Genomic DNA, 22,072 nt, shown 5'->3' with positions numbered 1-22,072 from the left:
TTATTCCGTAAGATTCTCCTGATAATAAATGAATTTGCTATTAATTATCTAAGAAGCAATTGAGAAAATGAAATTGGGGACTGGGAAGAGGGAGTGAAAATAGTAAGGGTATGATAGTTCAAATTATCTAAATAATTGCTTTTTTCTCAAAATAGGGCACCTTTTAGCTGTCTGTGTAGTTCAGGAAACACAAATCTTTGGATAACGTGGATTGCATTATCTTCTTCTAAGTTAAAAATAAAGTCTATAGTCCCCACAGTTATGTATTTGTTCCTTTTCAGGTAAAATATATATAATATGGTAATAACCCATTATGTAAAGTTAACAAAAATATACAAACTGAAACATTTAAAGGATGGAATAAAAAAAATTGAAAAAGAGAAGTTTCCCAATGTTCTGTCCACACTCCATGGGTCATCTGGTGCCTGTCCTGGGGCATGCCTACCTCCCTGTGCAAACAGCTGCCTGGATGGCGAGCAGCTTAGAACTGACATGCAGTGGTCTGCAGAGTCTGGACCCCACAGTGCCCCCCGCCCACACAGGCTCACTGACTCACCCTGATGCTGTTCACAATGGCGGCCGTCTTGCTCTCTGCAGCCTCTGGGTTTCCAATGAGGTAATCCCAGGCACAAAATACCCGCCAGCAGAAGGTGTAGTTTTCACTGGAAGCGCTGGCAAGGCTCGTGCGGGAGTTCTTAGCCATCCTGCGGGGGGTCATAGGAGGGATATGATTGTCCATGGACTGGGGGGAATTGTGTGAATTAGAAAAAGCTACCCCTGCTGGGTGGACACAGCTTGTCAGGTCACCACTGGTCAAGCAGAGCACCAGCTGGATTCCCACCCACACCTGTGCCCCCAGCTCACACTTCCGAGCAGTGTAAAAATGGCAGTGGCCCATTGTTGTGCCAGTTCATCTGACAAGGAGTCCCAGCACTGCGGTGGCCAGCCAGTCACTGCAGGTGTGTGTCCCCTGGGGACACTGCTCTTCCCAGCTGCTATGTAACTATGATCATGAAATGACATGCTTTCCTTTAAGCTGAATCAATCTTCTCGTGGGGTCTCTGACCCTGGGACCCCACGGAACATGCTGAGTCCCTCTAGCACACGGCATTCCTGTAGGTATTTGAAAGCAGGAATCCTGGTCCCTCCTCAGGGGATGCTTCTTGCCCTTTACCAGGGGTCCTCAAACTTTTTAAACAGGAGGCCAGTTCACTGTCCCTCAGACCGTTGGAGGGCCAGACTATAGTTTAAAAAATAAAAAACTATGAACAAATTCCTATGCACACTGCACATATCTATTTTGAAGTAAAAAAAAAAAAAAAAAAACAGGAACAAATATAATCACACTGCCACATGTGGCCCACGGGCCATAGTTTGCCCTGATTTGCCCTGATTTGTCTCTTAAATTGTAACATCTGGTAAAGGTCCCGAGTCTTCCAGGAGGGGCCTCGAGGCCACCAGGAACTGAGCTAGAAAGCTTTGGGGAAACTAGAGCCCCCAAGTCACTGTGCACCTTCTCAAGTTTTGTTTATTTACTTGTTTACAGTCTTGTTTTTAAACTCTTCTATCTGCACTTTGCTAACATGCCATGTGGGGGCAGTGGTGAGGGGTGGTCGTCCAAATCAGACAGAAGCAGCTGGGAGCCAAATGGGTGGGGCCTAAGTTCTCCCTGGGGTTTGGAGCCCTCCACTGTGGGTCTGCATTTTTCTAGCTCCTACACCGTCACAGGTTAAGCTGGAAAGAAACCTGGTGATTTCCTGAGCCAACCTACACATTTTACAGATGAGGCCAGGGAGGGACTGTGGTGAGTTGCTGCAAGTCTGATGCCGGGTGGGGCAGCACTCTTAACTCCAGCTGGGGGCCTCCTGTATGTGGTGAAGTGCAGGGGTCAGCTGCAAGCCTGGCCTTTGCAGAGTTTGTAGGTAGGTCTCAGGCAAACATACAGATAGGAGGACGTTTTGCTTCCTGCAACTCGGTCAACTAGATCACGTTTATCTCTCTATTGGTACAGCTAATGCATAATTCTCGAATTATATGTCTACAGGATTCTTGTCTCTTCAGGCCCAACGCAGAACCTGCCCAAGCAGGAAGTGTTTGGTAAGTACAAACATGGTTCAAAGTGGACCTACCTCTTTTAGCCTTGGTCTCTTCATCTGCAAAATGGGTGAGGTTAGTTTTGCTTTAACATTACCGAATTACCAACAAGATTAAATGAGATCATACATATCATGATCCTTGAAACATATTTTGAGAAATAGAGCTGTCATACTTTTTTAAAAGAATGATGAAACTGTAAGCAAACACTGCCATCCCCACCAGGAAATACGCCAAGGGCAGCCGGTAGCCGGCTCTCCCGATCCTCCGCTCCCTGCCGTAGTAGCCATAGAACAGGACCGAGTACTGGAGGTATCCCTGTAAACAGAAGGCTCAGTGTCATTTCTGATCCCCAGGTCCCAGAACAGTGGCCCATTCACCTCTCCCTCAGGACAGGTGAGGCCGAGCGTCAACCTCACCCCCAGGGACCAGACGGTGTCCAGGTCTTGGGCCGAGGCAACGTGCTCCTTGGGGATGGTCTTCCGGGCTGTGCTTCCAAAAGGCTGGCCTGCAATCAGCTGGGGAGAGAGGAAAAGGTGTCATGTGGTCTTCCAGGGCAAAGGGGACCAGGAGAAAAGGGGAGGCACACATGAGCTCTCCAGGGGGTGAGCTTCTCTGGTCTTTCATTGAATACACACCATGGGGAGCCAGTGTACTTTTGCCTCATCAGAGTCCGGGTGTGCTCTTTTGGGGCTAGACATGGATTCTATGGGTGGGTTATAGAAGTCCCAAGATTCTTACGATAGCATGGGAAATGGCCCATTTATAGTGTGAGGATGAAGTTTAGTTGAAAAACGGGCTTTATGTTAACAGAGGGTTGCAAAGAAGCCAAATCCAGCCCATTACCTCCTTCTGTATGGCCCAAGAGTTAAGGATAGTTTTTGGATTTTTAAAAAGATGGGGGGAAAAATAAAAAGAATAATATTTTGTGACACATAAAAATGATATAAAATTCAAATTTCAATATCCACAAATAAAATTTTATTGAAACACAGCCACCCTCTCTGGTTGGTGTATTGTCTGTGGCTGCTTCTGCAGGATGTGGCAGCTTTGAGTAGTTGTGACAGAGACCAAATGGGCAACAAGGCCTGAAATATTTACTCCATGGGTCTTTACAGATAAAGCGTGTGAACTCTGTTTCAACACACACAAGGCCCTTCCTACCAGGTAATGAGGGAGGTCGTTTTATGTTGAGGCTTTACCTTCTCTTCTTAACACATGGGGCTTTTTTCTTTCCTGAAACAGTTCTTACCTCTGGAATCACAATGAAAGCACCTGTCATGACAGTGAGCACAATATTGATCCCAAACAACCATCTCAAGAATATGAAATAGGAGGCCACACCAGATCCAAAATGACCTGAAGAAAGACAAGACCATGAGAGCAGGTCATACAAAGTGCTCAGAGTGTGAAAAGCCCCCACTAAGAGGACCATTGTGTGTAACATCAGCAGGACACAGCGTGAGAACGCCGTCGTGGTACCAGTCAGGGCGCTCCTCCCCAGTGACAGCTTCCATGGCTCAAGATGCCCATGAACATCCACTAGGTCTGTATGCAGGAAAATCCTCAGTCTGCCTGAAATACCATTTGGTAATCATCTCTCTGATGACATCCTCATCTAAAAGGGCCTTACCTGCCTATCAACCTGGGAATGGATTAACAAACTGTGGTATATGTATAAAAGATGGACACTTTACATCTTTTGTATTAACTTGGATAGAGTTGGAGAACATTTTCTTTCGAAAAGTACACAAGAATGGAAAAGCAAGTATCCAGTGTACTCAGTATTAATATGAAGCCAATAGATGAACTAGTACACACGTACACAAGAGAAAAACTCAATTTAATTTAAGTTGGGGGGAGGGTGAGGGAGGGAGGGGATTGGTGTGCTCTGACAATGGGCACAATGTAAGGAATAGGGCACACTTCCTGGGTGTGGGACACGGCTACAACATGGACTTTACCTAACAAACACAAACATTGTAACCTCACACACAATCATCTGTACCCTCAGATTAACCTGAAATAAAAATAAAAAAAAAAATATGGTATGGTCAAAACATAGACTGACAAATTCATAATATTTCATGTATGTTAAGAAGTGTCAGCATCTTTTGAGAATTTGATATATTCGTTTTCTATTTTGTATTATTTTTGAGAATTCTAAGGATTTTTCTCAATGTCCTTTTGCCCAATTTCAAGTTGAACAATTTGCTAGATGTTAACAACAGGGGAAACTGGCTCTCTTAACAGGGGAAACAGGGGAGCGCTCTCTGTGACTTTTCTATACACTTGAGCTCATTCCAAAGTAAAAGCATAGTAAAAAATTTCGATTGAGAAAATATGGGAGTACAGAAGTTAGATGAGAATGAAGGTGGTAATTTCACCGCCTTCTGGAGTGACACTCAAAAATCTTGAATTCTTATTGAATTCTTATTTCAGGTCTAGTTTACATTTGTCATAAGTAGAAAGACATAAAACATCACAAGAATAACAAAAAAAATGACCTATTCTAAGACCACTAAATTGAAATCACTACTAGAGTTATTTTAAACTTTTAGTGTAACACTCCATTATTATTATATACTTATAACATTTTGTATAAAGTTGGCATCGCTCTACAGCATGCATTTTCCATTACCAACATATTGCAAATATTTTCTTGTGCCAAAAGTATTGTTTTACAAGATGAATTTAATTGTTTTGTCAATGTGAATTTTCCATCATTTATTTAACCCATCCCTAAATGTCACTTGACATTTAGGAAGTTTTCAGCCTTTCAGCAGGGCAAGTAGTTCTGTAATAAATAAATCTTGCCTAAGGTCAGATTTCCTAGAAGCAGGGCTTGAGAAAGGGATTTACTTAGCTGCGCAAGATTGATGGAGGAGGTGCTCTCAGGAGGGTGGGTGGGAGCAGTGGGGAGAGTCAGTGGAAAGAGCCAAGCAAGGATATCGTCTCTGCTGGAGCCTGGCTCAGTCTGGCCCCAGGAGGAGCTATGGAACTTGAACTGCCCCACGGGGTCAGCCCCACGTGGAGCCAGGGATCAGACTTGAATGCCCCCCTATAGATACGTCTTTGGGTCTAGGCTGCAGGTGGGCTGTGGGGATGGGGTGACATGTGCCTCACATCTGGTCAGCCAAGGGCAATTCCCTAGAGAAGGGAGCAACTGGCATGTGGAGCAGTCTGCACTCGGAGCAGATGGGGAAAGGGGCCAGCTGGGGAAAGAGGACTGGAGTGGGGAGCCAGCAGCATCCATCAAGACTTGGTCATGAAGCGTGCTGTGGTTTCCTGATTATTTTCCTTGGTTCTTAGGAAATAGAAGCATTTTATCGAAGGACATAAACATTTTGCAGACTTTCGTTACATATTATAAATTTCCTCTGGAGATACTGTCCCAATTGAGATTCCTACGAGCTGTGTATGAAAGTGCTTAATTCTACTTAAATATTGAAAATGTTTTTCCCAATTGGTCATCTAAATTATAGCTTTATTTTTTGTTTTGTTTTGGCTTTATTTGAGACAGAGTCTTACTCTGTCACCCTCGGTAGAGTGCGGTTGTGTCACAGCTAACAGTAACCTCAGACTCTCGGGCTCAAGTGACTCTCTTGCCTCAGCTTCCTTAGTAGCTGGGACTATAGGCACCCACCCCACCTGCCTAGTTTTTCTATTTTTAGTGGAGATGGGGTCTCGCTCTTGCTCAGGTTGGTCTCAAGACCTGAGCTCAAATGATCCACCTGCCTTGACCTCCCAGAGTGCTGGGTCTATAGGCATGAGCCACTGTGCTCAGGGCCAATTTTATTTTTCATATACATAAATTTTTTATGTAGGTAACTAGTATAATAATACTTTCTGCAATGATTCCTTTTTTTCACTTTTATGATTTGATAGGTCTCCATTCTCTGATAACATTATCTCTATTTTCTTAAATTCTTTCATGGTTTTCTATCATGTATTTAAACGCTTCCTATTGAATATTTAAATATTTAATGGAATTTTAAAGTGAGGGAATTAAACTTTCTCTCAAAACAGTTAGATCAACTGTTTCAGCAGTTTTTGTGGAGTAATTTGGTCTGGCTCTAATAATCATCACACATGGTGTGCCTTCTTCTGTGTTCCTGAACTCTTTGCTTAGTTTTTTGATTTGTCCATCACTTGCTGCACTATGTCATACTCTTTCAATTCTTGTAGCTTTTAGAATATATTTTAATGTTTTGGTTATGCAACCTCATTTGAATTTTCCTTTAAAAAGTTTTTTCATTAGATTCTTGGAAGTTTCTTTTCTATGTAAGTTTTATGATCATTTTGTTGAATATTAAAAACAGTACATTTGGATTTTTATTGAAATTGTATTACACTTGAAGATGACTTTGGGAAAATCAACATCTTTGAAATATTAAATTTCCCTATTTCTCTTTACAAGATTTTATATCCTCTGGTTCAATCTTTTGGTTTTCTTTATTTTGGATTTATTGTTTTCTTTTATTTTTGGCATTTTGTGTATGTGTTTGTAAGTGGGATTGTGGGTGTGATTTATTTATTTTTTAGCACCTATTTTCTAAATGGTCACAGTCATATCTATGAAAATGCAGATTTTTGTATTTGCACTTTGCAGTTGCCTGTGCTACCCTCTCATTCATCCTTGTAGGTTTTCACTTGATCTTCTGGGGGTTCAGGTTGTGTCTGACTAAAGGAATGAACTGGGGGAGAACAGTTACATGCCTGGGACTGTTCCCACCCTGGGAGGTGGTGGGGACAGACATTGTGTCTTCTCTCCCATCATCCCAGGTGGAGCCTGGTGACCCAGCTGTGGGTCGGCCATGATCACGGCATTCCCCCTGTAGGTGCAAACACTTACTCTCAATTTTCTTTATTCTCATTTCCCAGGGAATGAAGATGACCATGAAGTTACAGGCAACACGAGCAAATTTCCGCCAGAGCTGGGAAAGAGAGGCAGGATTAGAGCCTTTCATGTTCATGAAGAGGGCAAGGCTGTGTGGCTGTAGGGCTCTACTTGGAGAGTGGACCCATAAACATATCCCCTGCTACCTTTGTTTGTGGCTTCATAGGCTGGTAAGCAACTCTAGGACAAAAGTAGCCCCCTTGCCTCTCTGGGCTCCTGACCTGGTGAGCAGATACCTGCTCTGGGCTCTGCGCCTTGGAGCCTGCTGTATTGAGCTTCATCCTCTCTAGGGTCACATCCTGACTTGCTCAAACTGTTCGTGATGCAAAGACTAAGAACAGTGGGAATTACTCAAGGAATGATGTCTAAATACTTGAACCCACCATAGACTTGAGATAGCTCTGAGGGTGGGGCCTGAGAATCCGCTAGCTAACAAACTTCTCTATTCTTGCTAAAGGACCAAGAATCTATAGCCCACCCTAAAAATGAGGCCTGCTCCACTCACTGTTGTATGTCTTGCATCTTGTTGCAGAGATAATTTCCTAGCTTGTTATGGTTTGGAAATTTGTATTATTGATTTAAGATGCAATTGCTAAGAGTAAGATTTTTTTTTTTTCCTCAAAGGAGAATAAAGAAAAATGTGCCCTGATACCAGCTCTGCTCTCCAGCAAAGTGGGCAGGTTGTACATTTTAACCCACAAACGATCTGGGCTTGTGCTGGAAGTAAATGACATCACTGCAGAAAGAGGGATTACAAATGCAATTACAACATTCTGAACTGCAAGACAGAACAGGGTCCTGACGCAGACACACATGGAATGTCATTCTGGATGTGTCTGCTAAGGCCAGAACGGCTGCTTGCAAATGAAACTCTGAACGTTATCAGAAGTTGGACTTGTTCATATTTTGTTCATGATTTGAAAGCCAACTCCCATGAACACAGATTCTCTGTAGTGAGAAATAAATTCTGTGAGCTCCCCCATGCGATACTTTCTGCTTTCTCTTACAATGTTTACCATAGCCTACCTTGCATTATCTTGATTTGTTCACCTGGCTTATGTCCTAGAGCAGGGTAGGGAACCTGTGGCTTTCTAGTCCCTAAATGCTGCCTTTTGACTGAATCCAAATTTTAATAACAAATTGTTTCATTTTTATTAATACATTTTTGTTCGCCTTTTGCACTTTTATTTAATTTTTAAAATGAAGGTATTTCAAATACCAAAGAGTAAAATAAGTTTCAATGAAATAATCCTCTCAGATTGACTGGCATAATTACACCACCAGTAAACCATAAGGACTAAATTTATGGGCTGCTATACTCCTGAGTTCTGACTTCCCCCACCTGACTGGTGCCACCACCACACAAGGCTGGTTGGTGAGAGTTTATGGGGGTCAAGTACACCAGTCTGTGGTCAGTTTTGACAACAGTGCACTGTGTTTCAGTTTGAAGTGGAATTTTTTTAATAGTTTCACAGCTTGACAATATTTTTTAAATTCTGTCTGCTTTACAGCCCATGATGTCAAAGAAGACTGAGAGAACGCTGAAGGAAGAAAACAGAGTTTTAATGAGGATGGATTAGGAAATGTGGTGTTATCTTGTTTCTGCTAAAAATAAGATGATTTGCTTGCTTTGTGATACTGCAACATCAACATTAAAGACAAACAATGCTCATCAGCATTAGAACACTCATAAGGACCACCAGTATTTTAAATTAGGTGGAGAGGAGTGGAAGGTTGTATTGCAGAAATTAAAAGACAAAGACAATTCTTTCTAGTAGCAATAGGACTTGAAAGCAATAATGCTACAGAAACAACTTAGAGTTTATGTACCAGGGAAGAAAGGAAGCCTTTCAGTGATGTAGAAATTGAGAAAGAAAGCATTGTCAGAGTGGTAGCATGCTTAGATACCATAACATTTAAAAGTACAAACAGCTGCCTCTTTCAAAAAGAACCATAACTGATCAGGAACATGAATTAGATTTCAACTTAAAAGAACAACTTCATGCAGGACTTCAAAAGGAAAATATGTATTATGTGGTCCCTTTGGATGAATGCACTGATACTTCTGACTTGATGCAGGCTTTTTTGTTGTTTGCTTTTGTTTTATTTTGTTTAGTTTTTACTTTCTTTTTTATTCCATGAACATGTATCTGTGCAGGTTTTAGACTTCATTCAGGTCTTAACAGAAGATTTTCTTCGCTGTGAAGAGTTACTTGCTTTGTGCACTGTTGTGAACAGAACACAGGTAATAGATATCCTCAACAACTTTTAGGATGAATGTTGTGAAGTTGGACTGAATTTGGTAAATGCAGTATGTACAGACAAGGGATGGAAAAACATGAAGGGTTTGTTGCATACGTTAGAAAAAGTATTAACAGCTCCAGATGGTCTCATTTCTTCGCATTGTACCTCGCATTAGCAAAATCTCTGTGCTAAAGCAGCTATTTTAAGTGCTTTCCGACAAGTTGTGAGTATTGTTAACTATATTCATGCAAATGCAACATGGCATGGCCAGTTTTGTAACGTGCTAAACCCGTAAGTATTCCGTGTGGATTTGCCTCATCATTTTTAAAGGGCGTTGGCTACTGCAGGGACAGGTGTTAGCCAAAATTTTATCTCTGCGAGAACCGGTAGTTATATGTGCAATACCACGTCAAACGACTTGAGTATGACACGTACCAAAAAATCCAAGCATTTCAAAAAGTTTGACCTTTTTTCAAAACACTTCTTCAAAAGGAAATTTCAGATGAATATTTTCATCTGAAGTTTAGCAAAGGTCATTGATGAGCAGGGCAATATATGTGAATCATTGGAAGAATACACAGCTGTTACAGACCTATCAATTGGAGAATACAATAAAAGATTCACTGACTTTGAGAACCAGGCCATCCCTCAAATTAGCATTTCAGCCTCACCTGGTCCATATCACTAACCAAGGCACTTGAAGAACCATAGATGGAACTGACTGAGCTCTCAGTAGATGACATTTTAAAGTTATTGTTTGATGCTGAGAAAGATCCAACTGAAATACAGAAAATTGCAGTACCCACAGTACCCACTCCTTCGGTAACATGCTCTAAAAATGCTATCTTGCATTTGAACCACTTATTGCTGCAAATCTACATTCTCCTACCTAATCCGTATAAAGACACCCTTAAGGTCGCAAAGGACGGACACCCCTCCAGAGGATCAACTGAAACTGCAGACCTCCACACTGCAACCAGATACTCAAATGCTTTCTAACGGAAAGCAGACACAACAAGGTCATTAAAATGTTACTTCCCCCTCCCCGCTTTTTTTCTTTTTTTGAGACAGAATCTCATTCATTTTCCCAGGCTAGAGTGCAGAATCTCAAGGAAAGATAATAACTTTCCCTGGGCATAGTAAGGAAGGAGTGGAACCAGAGCTAGGACTCTGGGTTCTGCCCAGTATATCTTAGATGTCAGGACTTTAAAATGGGCCAGAGACTCAAATGCTTTCCAACACCAGCGCTTGCCAGAGGATGTTGGAGCATCCCTCCCTCCAGACTCTACTGGGGATAAATGATCAGAAAGGGTGGTCTTTCCTTCTATGCCCTAGGATTGGTGGTGGTGGTGGGGGGATTTGCACATTGGAAGGCTGTGTTAATTTAGCTGTAATCAAATAAGGCCACATTCAAGAAATTTCAATTAATAGTTAAAAATATGCATTATTTTATACACATATAAATGCTATGTACTAATAATTTCTAAAAATAAAAACTATTTGTTCATTTTAAAGTTAAGTAACCTTTCTACTTGACAGGCTGTAGGAGAAAGATCAGTTAACTCAGGAGTTTGAAGTTGCTATGAGCTATGATGATACCTTGGCACTCTAGCCTGGGAAACAGAGCTTCTTAGAGGCAAATGTGATTGAAAAGGTGATTTGTTGATGACCGAGGTTTAGTAAGGCATGGGAAAAAGTGCCATGCTTCTTTGATGATTTGTACCAAATCTTTGTGTCAAAGCCTTAATAGTTAGAATAATTCATGATTTTAAGAGAAAAGCAGGCTTGGTGCCAGTAGCTCAGTGGTTATATGGCCGTTGGCCATATACACTGAGGTAGGTGTGATCAAACTCTGCCTGGGCCTGCTAAACAACAATGACAACTGCAACAGAAAATAGCTGGGTTTTGTAGCAGGCAACTATAGTTCCAGCTAGTAGGGAGGCTGTGGCAAGAGAATCTCTTAAGCCCAAGAGTTGGAGGTTGCTCTCAGCTGTGATGCCAAAGTACTCTACTGAGGGCAACATAGTGAGACTCTGTCTCAAAAAAAAGCAAAGCAAAATCAAACTTGAAAGAAATAGGTCCTGTTTGTGGGGTTGGATAATTGAGTTTTAGTAACTAAGAACAAACTCATGTTTTAGAAAGACATATACATTCATCTGGAATAAATGTATTCTAAAAACATGAATGAAAGTGTAGGAAGAGTCTATTTACTTGTAGCATATACTGGGCACCTAGACTGTGTCTTCCCGTGGATGCAGACAGTGACCAAGATGCCAGCTGGTACGAAGTCTGCATTCAGCTAGAGGGAAGGCAGCCTCAAAAAGTCAGAACCACAGTGGAACACGGTCCATCAGGCCTGTGGGACACATTTCTTTTATTAATTAATTCATTAATTATTTTTAGACAGTCTCATTCTGTCGCCCTGGGTAGACTGCTGTGGTGTCATAGTTCACAGCAACCTCAAAGTCCTGGCTTCAAGTGATTCTCTCTCTCTTTTTTTTTTTTTTTGAGACAGAATCTCACTATGTTGCCCTTGGTAGAGTGCTATTGGTGTCACAGCTCACAGCAACCTCAAACTCTTGGGCTTTAGTGATTCTTTTGCCTCAGCGTCCCAAGTAGCTGGGACTACAGGTGCCCGCCATAACACCTGGCTATTTTTTTTTTTTTTTTGTAGTTGTCATTATAACAGGCTCTGGCCAGATTCCAACCTATGAGCCCCTGTGCATGTGGCTGGTGCCCTAATCACTGAGCTACAGGTGCCGAACGTCAAGTGATCCTCTTGCCTCAGCCTTCTGAGTTGTTAGGACTACGGACACCTGCCACAATGCCTGGCTAGTTTTAGAGACGGGGTCTCACTCTTGCTCAGTCTGGTCTTGAACTCCTGAGTTCACGCAATCCTCTCACCTCGGTCTCCCAGGAGGTTGGGATTACAGGCATGAGCCACTGTGCCAGGCTATTCATCTATTATTTATTTATTTATTAGATCCAGAGTCTCGATGTGTTGCCCTAGGCTGGAGTGATCCTCTAGCCTGAACCCCCAAGTGTGTGCCACCACACCCAGCTAACTTTATTTTTGTAGACTGGGTTTCCTCATTTTTTCCAGGCAGTTCTCAAACTCCTGGCCTCAAGCAATCTTCCCACCTCAGCCTCCCACAACTCTGGGATTATAGGTGTGAACCACAGGGTCTGGCTGAGAAGCCTCTTTTAAATAAGGAGGTATGGGGGTGGGGAGTCATACTTGAGGTAAAACTTGAATGAAAAAAAAAATTAGTACTTAAATAAATGAACTGGAAGAGTAGCTTTCTAGAGCGGAGAACAGCCAGCATCAGATGGCTGGCAAGAGCTGGGCATTTTACAAGAGGTGGTGGAGGAGAGAGGAGTGAGAGAAAAAGCTGAATTGCTTTTGTCATTCGAAAAACTATACTTGGTGCCGGCTCACACCTGTAATCCTAGAAGTCCGAGGTGGGAGGATCACTTGAACCCAGGAGTTTGAAGTGGCTGTGAGCTAGGCTGAAACTATGGCACTTTAGCCCTGGGCAACAGCGCAAGACTTGATCTCAAAAAAATAAAATAAAAAAAAATACTCTGTGGGAGGCTGAGGTGGGAGGATTGCTTGAGCCCAGGAGTTGGAGACCAGCCTGGGTAACAGATCGAAGGTATAAAAAAGTACATATGTCAGTTTTTGTCTGTTAAAATATCAAACTTAAAATATAGACGTAAGTTAAAATTGGTGCAAATATTACAAGACCAATAATTCCCAATACCTTTTCATCATTACATATATTCCAGGTCATCTGAGCTCAAGTGAAGGACCTTGAATTATTTCACAGATGTTTTCCTATAGCTTTTTACAGAACTAATTTAGAGAAAGCAAGAAGAGGGCTTGGCCCCACATATGCTTATAAAAAGATAATTAATTTATTCCACAAGCTCTATCATAGTATGACAGGCATCAGGATTCACAGGTGACTTAGGTCAAAAAAATAAATTAGAATTTTCAGAAAGGTTTCGTGAAGAGTAAGAAGGAAGAATGCCAAGGCAGACCTTAGGAATTCTTTGATATTTTATAATTTTTTAGACATGTCAAATTTATGACCAGCTTTAATTTAAACTTTATTAAGAATATTTTTGTTTTAAAGCTGGGTGTGGTGGTTCACACCTAAAGTCCCAGCTACTTGAGAGGCTGAGGTGGGAGGATTGCTTGAACCCAGGAGTAGGAAACCAGCCCTGGCAATAGAGTAATGATATATAAAAAGTACATCTGTCAGTTTTTGTCTATTAAAATACCATAACAACCTTAAAAATAGATATTGTTCAAAGTTGGTGCAGATATTGAGAGAGACCAGAACATTCTCCACTGTGGTAGGTGAACAGGATAATCACTGTACTGTGGATACTTGCTTTCATTGGGGCTGGAAATATAAATTATCAAAGCTTTTGAAGAATAATCTTTAAATATTTATCAAGAGCTAGAAAAAGTGGATCATCATTAGTTCTAACATTGACCCTAAGAAAGGAACTCAAGAAGACAGAAAAATCTCAATCTGCAAAGATGTTCTTTGTGAGATTATTATTAATAACAAAAAATTAGGAGCAACTTAAATATCCATGAGCAGGCTAATTAAATTAATATACATTTATCTGATGGAATATTACACAATCATTAAAAACAGTAGGTATAAAAAACTATGTAGCAACATGGACAAATCCTTATATTGTGGTATTAAGTAGAACATAAAAAAATGTTTGCATACTACAATTTCTATGCTGTGGAAATCATATATTTATACAATGATTGACCTGAAATCTTTCAAAAGATAGAAGATATCGGGGAGTAGGAAACTTTAAAGAAGAAGTAATTTTCTTCTTTGTTTCCTAAACACTTATGAGAGGCCTTTATACACAGATAATTTCAATGAAGGCCAAAGTTTAATGCTAAGTAACTCAACGGGAACAACAGAAAACAAGAACCTTAGCACTGATTGTAAAATGAGCCCTGGAATATGCCTGCAACTTTTCATTATAAGTGACATAACTGTGTGCGGGGACCCAGGGATACAGTGACTAAAAACTAAACTTTTGAGTGGGATTAAGTCAGGAATGAGGCTGGATTATTCCCGCGAGGGAAGACATCCCTTTCCTGATGAATTAGGCTTACTTCGGGTCACATAATTGGTAAGTGATGGCATCTGAGAAAGCCATGTTTTGCGACATTCATACTTTCCAGCTTGTCATTCTGTTCTGCAGTTGTCAATGCTGCCACTCACAACCTACACATGACGGCAAAGGCCATTTTTGCCTCCTGGGGCCGCAGGCGGGGCGGGGCGGGAGGGACGGTGTCGGGGGTCGGGGCGTGGCGCGGCGGCGGGACTGGAGGGGGCGGTGGCAGTGGGCGGGGCTGGGCGGCCGGAGGGGCGGAGCGGAGGCGGGACTGGGGGCGGGGCGGCGCGGCCGCACGTGTGCTCCTCACCTCTGCTCCTGCAGCCTGGTAGCCTCGGGTTCTGGTCAGCCGCCCTTCAAACTTCAGTACAATGTCTTTTGCTCGTCTGAGAAAAGAAAAAAATAATCGTGAACACAATTTTCACAAAATATGTAAAGATTCAACAGGAATAGGTCACTGAATGATTCAGGACAAGAAACTGGGAGAATGGAGTTAAGTACATGCTTCATTCTATAACTTTTGGAAAACAAAAAACTCTTTTAAAAAGTTTTTTCTTTAACACTTAAATTGATGAATCAATCCAAAATGATGGCTTCATACCGAAATTACAACTGAATTTCTTAACGCCCTTTTCTGATTCTGGTGGTTGGCTGGGAATAATTCTCTCTGGAAACCCTTAGTGAGAGACACTTGCCTCTCAGCTTCTCTGCTTACCAATCTTACCCCTGAGGTCAAACCTTTAAAAGTGCAAATCAGGTCTAGCTTTAGAAAATCTGTTCTGGTCAATGTGAACAAGAAAGTCACATCTATGCATCTGTTCTGGTCAATGTGAACAAGAAAGTCACATCTATGCAGGTGTGAACAGCCTGAGTCAGCCCCAACAAATGCCCTTAAAATAGCCTTGTGGAGTTGACCTGATAAGCCTGCCTAAATGTTCAATCCTTAAAAACGAACCAATGTCATTGGTATAGTCAGTTAAATCCACACCCAAATGAACAAGAGGATTAGAAAATAAATGTTAATTCCACAGACAGACTGAAGTCCAAGACTCTTAGAGAGATGAATGTTACCTTCAAGGCGACCCAATCTCACAGCACTCTGCACACAGAGACCCTCACCGTGGAATGGTCAGCCACCCTCTGCTCCATTGCGCTCAGGATTGAAGAACTCAGTTCTTCTAGATCAGTTAGTTTGCTAATTCAACACGTTTACCTGTGTGGGTGTCCCCATATGTCCCAGTCAACCTCCCAGGAACACTCCCTGGTTCTTCCTTAGGAGATCCAAGGACCACACCAATTCCCTTATCTACAGACAGGGTGATTTCTTCAAAGCACAACCCGACCCCAGTGCTTGGTTTTGGACTTTTCTCCCTGTCGCTCCATTGCAATATTCCCCTATGCACAGCCCAGCCAATGCACTGGGTCCACTCGAATGAGAACCAGAGGTTCAGGCAAGGGTGAGGGCAGCAGCAGGGATGGGTGAACCCGCCCCCACCGCATGCTGTGACTGCCATGTTGGGGGCCACCTCTGTAGAGCTGCATGCTGCAAGTCCCTAAAAGGTAAAAAGCCCATCCAAGTCAAGTAACAATGTATACATGTATTTATTGTTTCCTGAAGACATTTTCTGCACACCTACTTTGAGTGAAGCATAGAAGAATACAGAAGTGTGTAATAGAGTTGCTGCCTACAAGGCCTAGTGGAGATGAAAACGCCCTAAACAGACAGTGATGGAGAGAGGAGGGGTGGCAACCACAGTGGGGAGTGATCAGGTGTTTTTCTATAGAAACAGGAGTGTGCAGTGTCCTCCAAGGTGGGTGGCTTTTGCTGCAGACTCAGGGCCAGCTTGCCTGCCCCTATCTGTGCCAGGCACTGCTCCCTTGATTCCCAGGAAGTCAGGGTTCAGTGTTGCCTGTCACCACAGAGGTGACAGGATGAGCCTCACTGAGTCTAGTTAGTGCCGTGATGCTCTAGTACCCTGTTTCCCTGAAAATAAGACATCCTCCGAAAATAAGACCTACTTACAGGAAAGATAAGATGTCCCCTGAAATAAGACCTAGCACATCTTTGGGAGCACACCTTAAAATAAGACACTGTCACCATTAGTGACAGCTTCTCCATCACCTGGAGAAGCTACCCTGTTTCCCTCTTATTTTTGGGGAAACCGGGTAGCTTCTCCAGGTGATGGTGAGGACACACATGTGACTGGGAGATGACGGGTGGAGGTGCCTGGAGGGAAGGCTGCTTTCTCAGAGCCCCTGACCGCTGGCCAGGTGTGTGGCCAGTGTTGGCCACTTTGGTGCTCTGGCTGAGTCTGGGGGTCAAGCAACATGACAGATGGCCTGATCTGTTCTTTGGTTTCTGACAATTCTTGACAGAAAGGCTATCATTTGCTCTGCTTTTCTCACAAGGCAAAAGAGGTTTAACCTCTCCTTATTAGGATAATAGTTATTTTTATTTTTATTTTTTAGAGACAGAGTCTCACTTTATCACCCTCAGTAGAGTGCCATGGCGTCACAGCTCATAGCAACCTCCAGCTCTTGGGCTTAGGCAATTCTCTTGCCTCAGCCTCCTGAGTAGCTGGGACTATAGGTGCTTGCCACAACGCCGGCTATTTTTTGTTGCGCTTTGGCCAGGGCTGGGTTCGAACCCATCACCATCGGTGTTTGAAGCCAGCACCCTACTCACTGAGCCACAGGTGCCACCCTCAGATAATAGTTAATCATCATCATTTTGAATGATTTAAAAGTCCTGTTAGAACACGTGGGTTTTGTTTTTCAGATTAATTGTTCCAGTGATTACTTTGGTGGAATCCCTGTGTTTAATACACAGAAGTTGGATTTTCTGACTTGGAGTCAGAAATCCTAGGTTTAAAGCTTAATTCTAGCTCTCAGAAGATGTGTGCAGCTTGGGTTGGTCTTTTAATATCTCTGAGTATCAGTCTTCTCATCTGAAAAATGGACATAATGCCATTTGTATTCAAAGAAATGGAAATGATGATAGCTGGGAATAGACAAGGAAGGCAGACACAGGAGGATAGCTGTTTGCTGCAGCTACCTGGGGGCAGGCTCCTCAGTCTGAGCGACAGTCCCTGGCCTGGTAATCTAAGGCAGGAACGATTCCACGAGAAAGAAACCAAAGCCTAACAGGTGGCTGTGGAGATAAGGAGATATTTGCTTGGCATCTAGAGAAGGGCCAGAAAAAAACCCAGATGCAACAGTGGTTCTGCCCACACAGTGCTGCCCAGTGATCAGACGTAGGTGAGCTTCACCAGGCGGCCATCCCATGGGGCAGAGCAGCTCAGTGGTACAGCCATGGCTACTCTGATAACTCCCTTTGCTGTGAGTCCTTTGACCTAATTATTCCCCACTCACTCTTAGTGAGGGACTGTTTGTTACACCAGATGCAATGCTAAGCACTCACTTTTATTCTTCTAGCAAAGACTCATCCTGAATGTGTGTGCAAAGTGCCAGGGCCTCTCCCATAGTTGGGTTCAGCAGGTCTGAGGGCAACCAGAGATTTTGAGGATTTCTTTTTCTTTTCTTCCTTCTTTCCTTCCTTCCTTCCTTCCTTCCTTCCTTCCTTCCTTCCTTCCTTCCTTCCTTCCTTCCTTCCTTCCTTCCTCCCTCCCTCCCTCCCTCCCTCCCTCTCTCTCTCTCTCTCTCTTTCTTTCTGAGGCAAAGTCTCACTCTGTCGCCCTGGGTAGAGTGCCTGGGTGTCACAGCTCACAGCAACCTCAAACTTCTGGTTTTAAGCAATCCTCCTGCCTCAGCATCCCACATAGCTGGGACTGGGACTGCCACAATTCCCAGCTAAGTTTTCTATTTTAGTAGAGACAGGGTCTGGCTCTTGCTCAGGTAGTCTCGAACTTCTGAGCTCAGGGGAGCCTCCCATCTTGGCCTAGATTTTGAGTTTTTTAACAGTTCAGCAGTTGACATTTTTGGAAACAATATTACAGGAAGTAAGGGCTATTCCTCAAACATCAGTTCGACTTTAAAGAGAAAGGAACTAGTATTTAGAAAAACTAAGAAAATCCCCTAGTATCACATGGCTGGAGACTAATAGAGGTGGTATTCAAATTCAGGCAATCTGTCTTCAAATCTTTAGCACTCAGCTCTTATATAGACAGACTCTCCAATAAGACCTTAAGCATCATAATAACCTGACTTGCCATAGAGATATTTTTCACCCGAGGGAGTTAATAGCCAAGCAGCTAAAATGAGCATCTTTTTAATTCTGATTTATTGCCTTGTTTCCAGTGAGTTTGGAGACAATGTTAAATCTAGTGTTTGGAAAGAAGGTAGACGATGAAACCTTCTCCATCAACACACACGCTCTCAACACTCACACACACAGAGGCACTGGCTATCTGGACCAGCTAGACCCCCCAGACATCTCTGTCTTCTCTGTCATGCTGGGAGTGATTGATGCGTCATCCACATGGGTCTTGGTCCTTATTCCCACCGTCAGGGCAGGGTGGTTTCTAGGAAGCACACTCACGATCATCAAAATTGGCTGGGGAGGCCCTTACCTCAGTGCCCTCAACTTCTGCCCCATGGTCCAGGGTCTGCAGCGAATGTTTGCCACAAGATCTTTCTGGAATTGTATATTCTGGAAGATTTGTTCTGGATCATTGCTGTCCCCTGTTTCATCAGCATTAAAGCTGTCATCCAAGCTGCTGAACAGATCAGGGTATTAAGGAGGAAATAAGATTAGTAGAATTGCTTCCAGAAAAGATCATCATCTCGTCCTGGGCAACTTCAGCAGCCCACTGCCCCAGGGTCATCTGCATAAGGAGTGTGTGTGTGTGTGTGTGTGTGTTGGGGGGGGGGTGTCCTGCAGAGGTAGAAAAGAGCTTGGCATGTGAGCAGCCCACTGCCCCAGGGTCCTCTGTATGAAGAGTGTGTGTGTGTGTGTGTGGGGGGGGGGTCTTCAGAGGTGGAGAGAGGACTTTGCAGTGTCAGCAGCCCACTGCCCCAAGGTCCTCTGTATGAAGAGTGTGTGTGTGTGTGTGTGGGGGGGGGTCTTCAGAGGTGGAGAGAGGGCTTGGCAGTGTCAGCAGCCCACTGCCCCAAGGTCCTCTGTATGAAGAGTGTGTGTGTGTGTGTGTGTGTGTGTGTGTGTGTGTGGCGGGGGGTCTTCAGAGGTGGAGAGAGGGCTTGGCAGTGTTCTGTTGCCTCCAGAGGGTCAGCAGAGGAGAATGATTTCTCAAGGTGAATGACAGTAGAAGACACAAAAGGGGACAAAGGGCGCTCACGTACTACTCAATTCCTGAGTAGCAGCTGCAGTCTTGGTAGGTGAAACAATTTTGTTTTTAGGATCATTGAAATAATCAGCTAATTTTAGAGGCTTCTCCCTCCCCAGCTCTGAAGGTAAAATAAAAACCAGGCAGAATTTTGTCATCCAGAGACCCCTCCCGTCCCTCTACTTCAATTTATTTTGAGCCTCACATACGGAGGCAGAACCAGGCGGTAGTTTCTCTAAGTACGAAACTAACTAAGAAGGGTGCATGGGCAAATATTTCCTGGAAATCCTACATGTAGCAACATTTACTCCGGGTAACAATTAGCGTGCTAATCTTGATACAGCTTCTCAGGAGGGCATAAGAGGATTCATCTATGCTATCAGAAGTAAGAGAAAACATTTCTTTTGTTCTCTAATTCAGGTTGTTTTTGCCTACTTAAAGGAATTGAATTTTTTACAAAATAGAATTTTTTTCCCTGATAAAGCATATAAATATTCTTTATAAATATTTAGCAAACTCTCATCTACTTCTAACTGGCCTGAAACCTTTTCCAACAAACACCTTATTTATTATGACAGACATGTTATCTGATCTCTCTTGAAACTGCTGCCTGAGTAACACAGAGAGAGCAGGTAAAACGTAAGGAGGCCAATTGGGAACGGGATTTTAGATTCTGCCCTCCTGGTCCAGATGCAGCAGGCAGAGCCGCTCCCTCTGCATACAAGGCTGAAGTTGTCACCCCAATTGTACAAGAGCCTGGAGAAATGAGGTCCTGAGGTCGTTCTGCAGAAGAACCAAGCAGGATAGGGACTTTGTCTCTGCCTCTGGAGAACCACCTGCCCCTGCCTCACACACCTGCCCAGTGGAGGGCTGAGACTGGCTCACCTGAGCAGCAGGGACTCCTGGTAGAGGTAGCACTGGCTGACATGTCTCCGGTTGTTTCTATAGCGCTGGGATGCCTTTGAGGGCTTCATGGGAGCTGAGCTGCTGCCAGTGAACCAGAACTAGCCAACGAGCTGGGATGCCAACAGGCCAGGGCCTGTTCCAGAAGAGGCTTCTGAACAGGAGCTGCAGCGGGTCTGCCCTACAGTTCTCAGGAGCAAGGCTGCCTGCTTGGAGCTGGTGCTGGGAGCAGGAAAGAGCACGCATATGCAGTGTTGAGGCGGCTGCGGCAGCACAGATTGGCTGGAGTCTGGACAGGAGGTGGGAGGCCTGGCCCGGTGAGCTTGGCATCACTTGGTGCTGCCCAGATAATCACATCTGTCAGCCCTGTGCCCACACAGGGCTCTGTGCTCTGTGCAAAGCACTTTGCGTCTGTAGCTATGGTCTGTGTTCACAGAACACTTAGTAAGTACAAAAGGCAGGTTTAGAGGAAAGGTTGTACTCATCTGCACCAGCAGAGTCCAGCAGAGGCACTATCATCATGTTTTTACTTGTTTTTTTCCTCAACTTTTTTCTATTTTGAAAAAATTCAAGCCTACAGAAATGTTGCTGAAACAATACCCCAAATGTTTGTACGCCGCTCATCTAGCCTCACCACAGTTGCTACGACTGCTTTATGTTTGTCTCTGAACTCTGCCTACACAATCTGCAAGTAGGTATAGACCCAGTGACCCAGGGCCCCGAATGCTTCAGCATGTCTAAATAATAACTAAATTAACCCTTTGCCAACATCACCCATTTACTGTGTGTGGTCACATTAATTAGCATAATGACCCTATAGCACTGGGGCTAAAAGATATTAAGAGGCTTCCTAGCACTTTGTGGTAAGAAAGTAAGAATTTGGCTCGGCACCCATAGGTCACTGGTTAGGGCGCCAGACACATACACAGGGGCTGGCAGGTTTAAACCCGGCCAGGGCCTGCTAAACAACAATGACAAACACAACAAAAAAATCGCCAGGTGTTGTAGTGGGTATCTGTAGTCCCAGCTACTTGGGAGGCTGAACCCAAGAGTTTGAGGTTGCTGTGAGCTGTTGCATGGCACTCTACTGAGGGCAACATAGTGAGACTCTGTGGAAAAAAAAAATTAAAAAAAGAAAGAATTTGATAGAGATTAGACACTCACCTATCTGCTGTAAAATAGGATGTGTCCCCAGCCTCAGGCAAATGGTACCCTGCCACCTTGTCACAGGTTGTCATGAGAGGCTGTGCACTAGGACTCTCCACCAAAGACCTCATTCTAAAGTCCAAGACTTGCCTGCAGTTCCACAGTATAAATCTTTATTTGTATTTGTTTCATAACACAAGAAATGAGTGGGTTGTAATACCTTTAACTGAAGGGACAGGAGCAGGGCTGGAATAGAAATGGCCCTTTCTGCTGAGCAGTCCATCTCGTACATACTGAGAACTGAACAAATGGGTGAGTAAGGGACTGGGGCAGGCACAAGGCAACATCTCAGAAAGAAACTCCATCAGCAACTCCAGCTGTG

General features: G+C 43.5%; 1 protein-coding gene across 1 annotated transcript in view; it reads right to left on the bottom strand.

Moving 5' to 3' along the window:
• Positions 1-20,749, bottom strand: part of TMC3 (transmembrane channel like 3) — a 47,712-nt gene extending 26,963 nt beyond the window's left edge. Inside the window, exons 1-8 of the mRNA XM_053594623.1 lie at positions 20,527-20,749; positions 18,928-19,074; positions 14,709-14,784; positions 6,950-7,031; positions 3,347-3,453; positions 2,514-2,612; positions 2,270-2,412; positions 557-704 (exon numbers count right to left, since the gene is read on the bottom strand). Of these exons, the coding sequence (XP_053450598.1) occupies positions 557-704; positions 2,270-2,412; positions 2,514-2,612; positions 3,347-3,453; positions 6,950-7,031; positions 14,709-14,784; positions 18,928-19,074; positions 20,527-20,615 (891 nt within the window). The 5' untranslated portion in view covers positions 20,616-20,749. The remainder of the gene's footprint in view (positions 1-556; positions 705-2,269; positions 2,413-2,513; positions 2,613-3,346; positions 3,454-6,949; positions 7,032-14,708; positions 14,785-18,927; positions 19,075-20,526) is intronic.
• Positions 20,750-22,072: the final 1,323 nt, after the last annotated feature.

The sequence above is a fragment of the Nycticebus coucang genome, chromosome 6, assembly GCF_027406575.1.
Source record: "Nycticebus coucang isolate mNycCou1 chromosome 6, mNycCou1.pri, whole genome shotgun sequence".
NCBI classification, from domain to species: Eukaryota; Metazoa; Chordata; class Mammalia; order Primates; family Lorisidae; genus Nycticebus; species Nycticebus coucang.
Note: the sequence above shows the minus strand (reverse complement) of the source record. Positions and strands in the feature narration are given on the sequence as shown.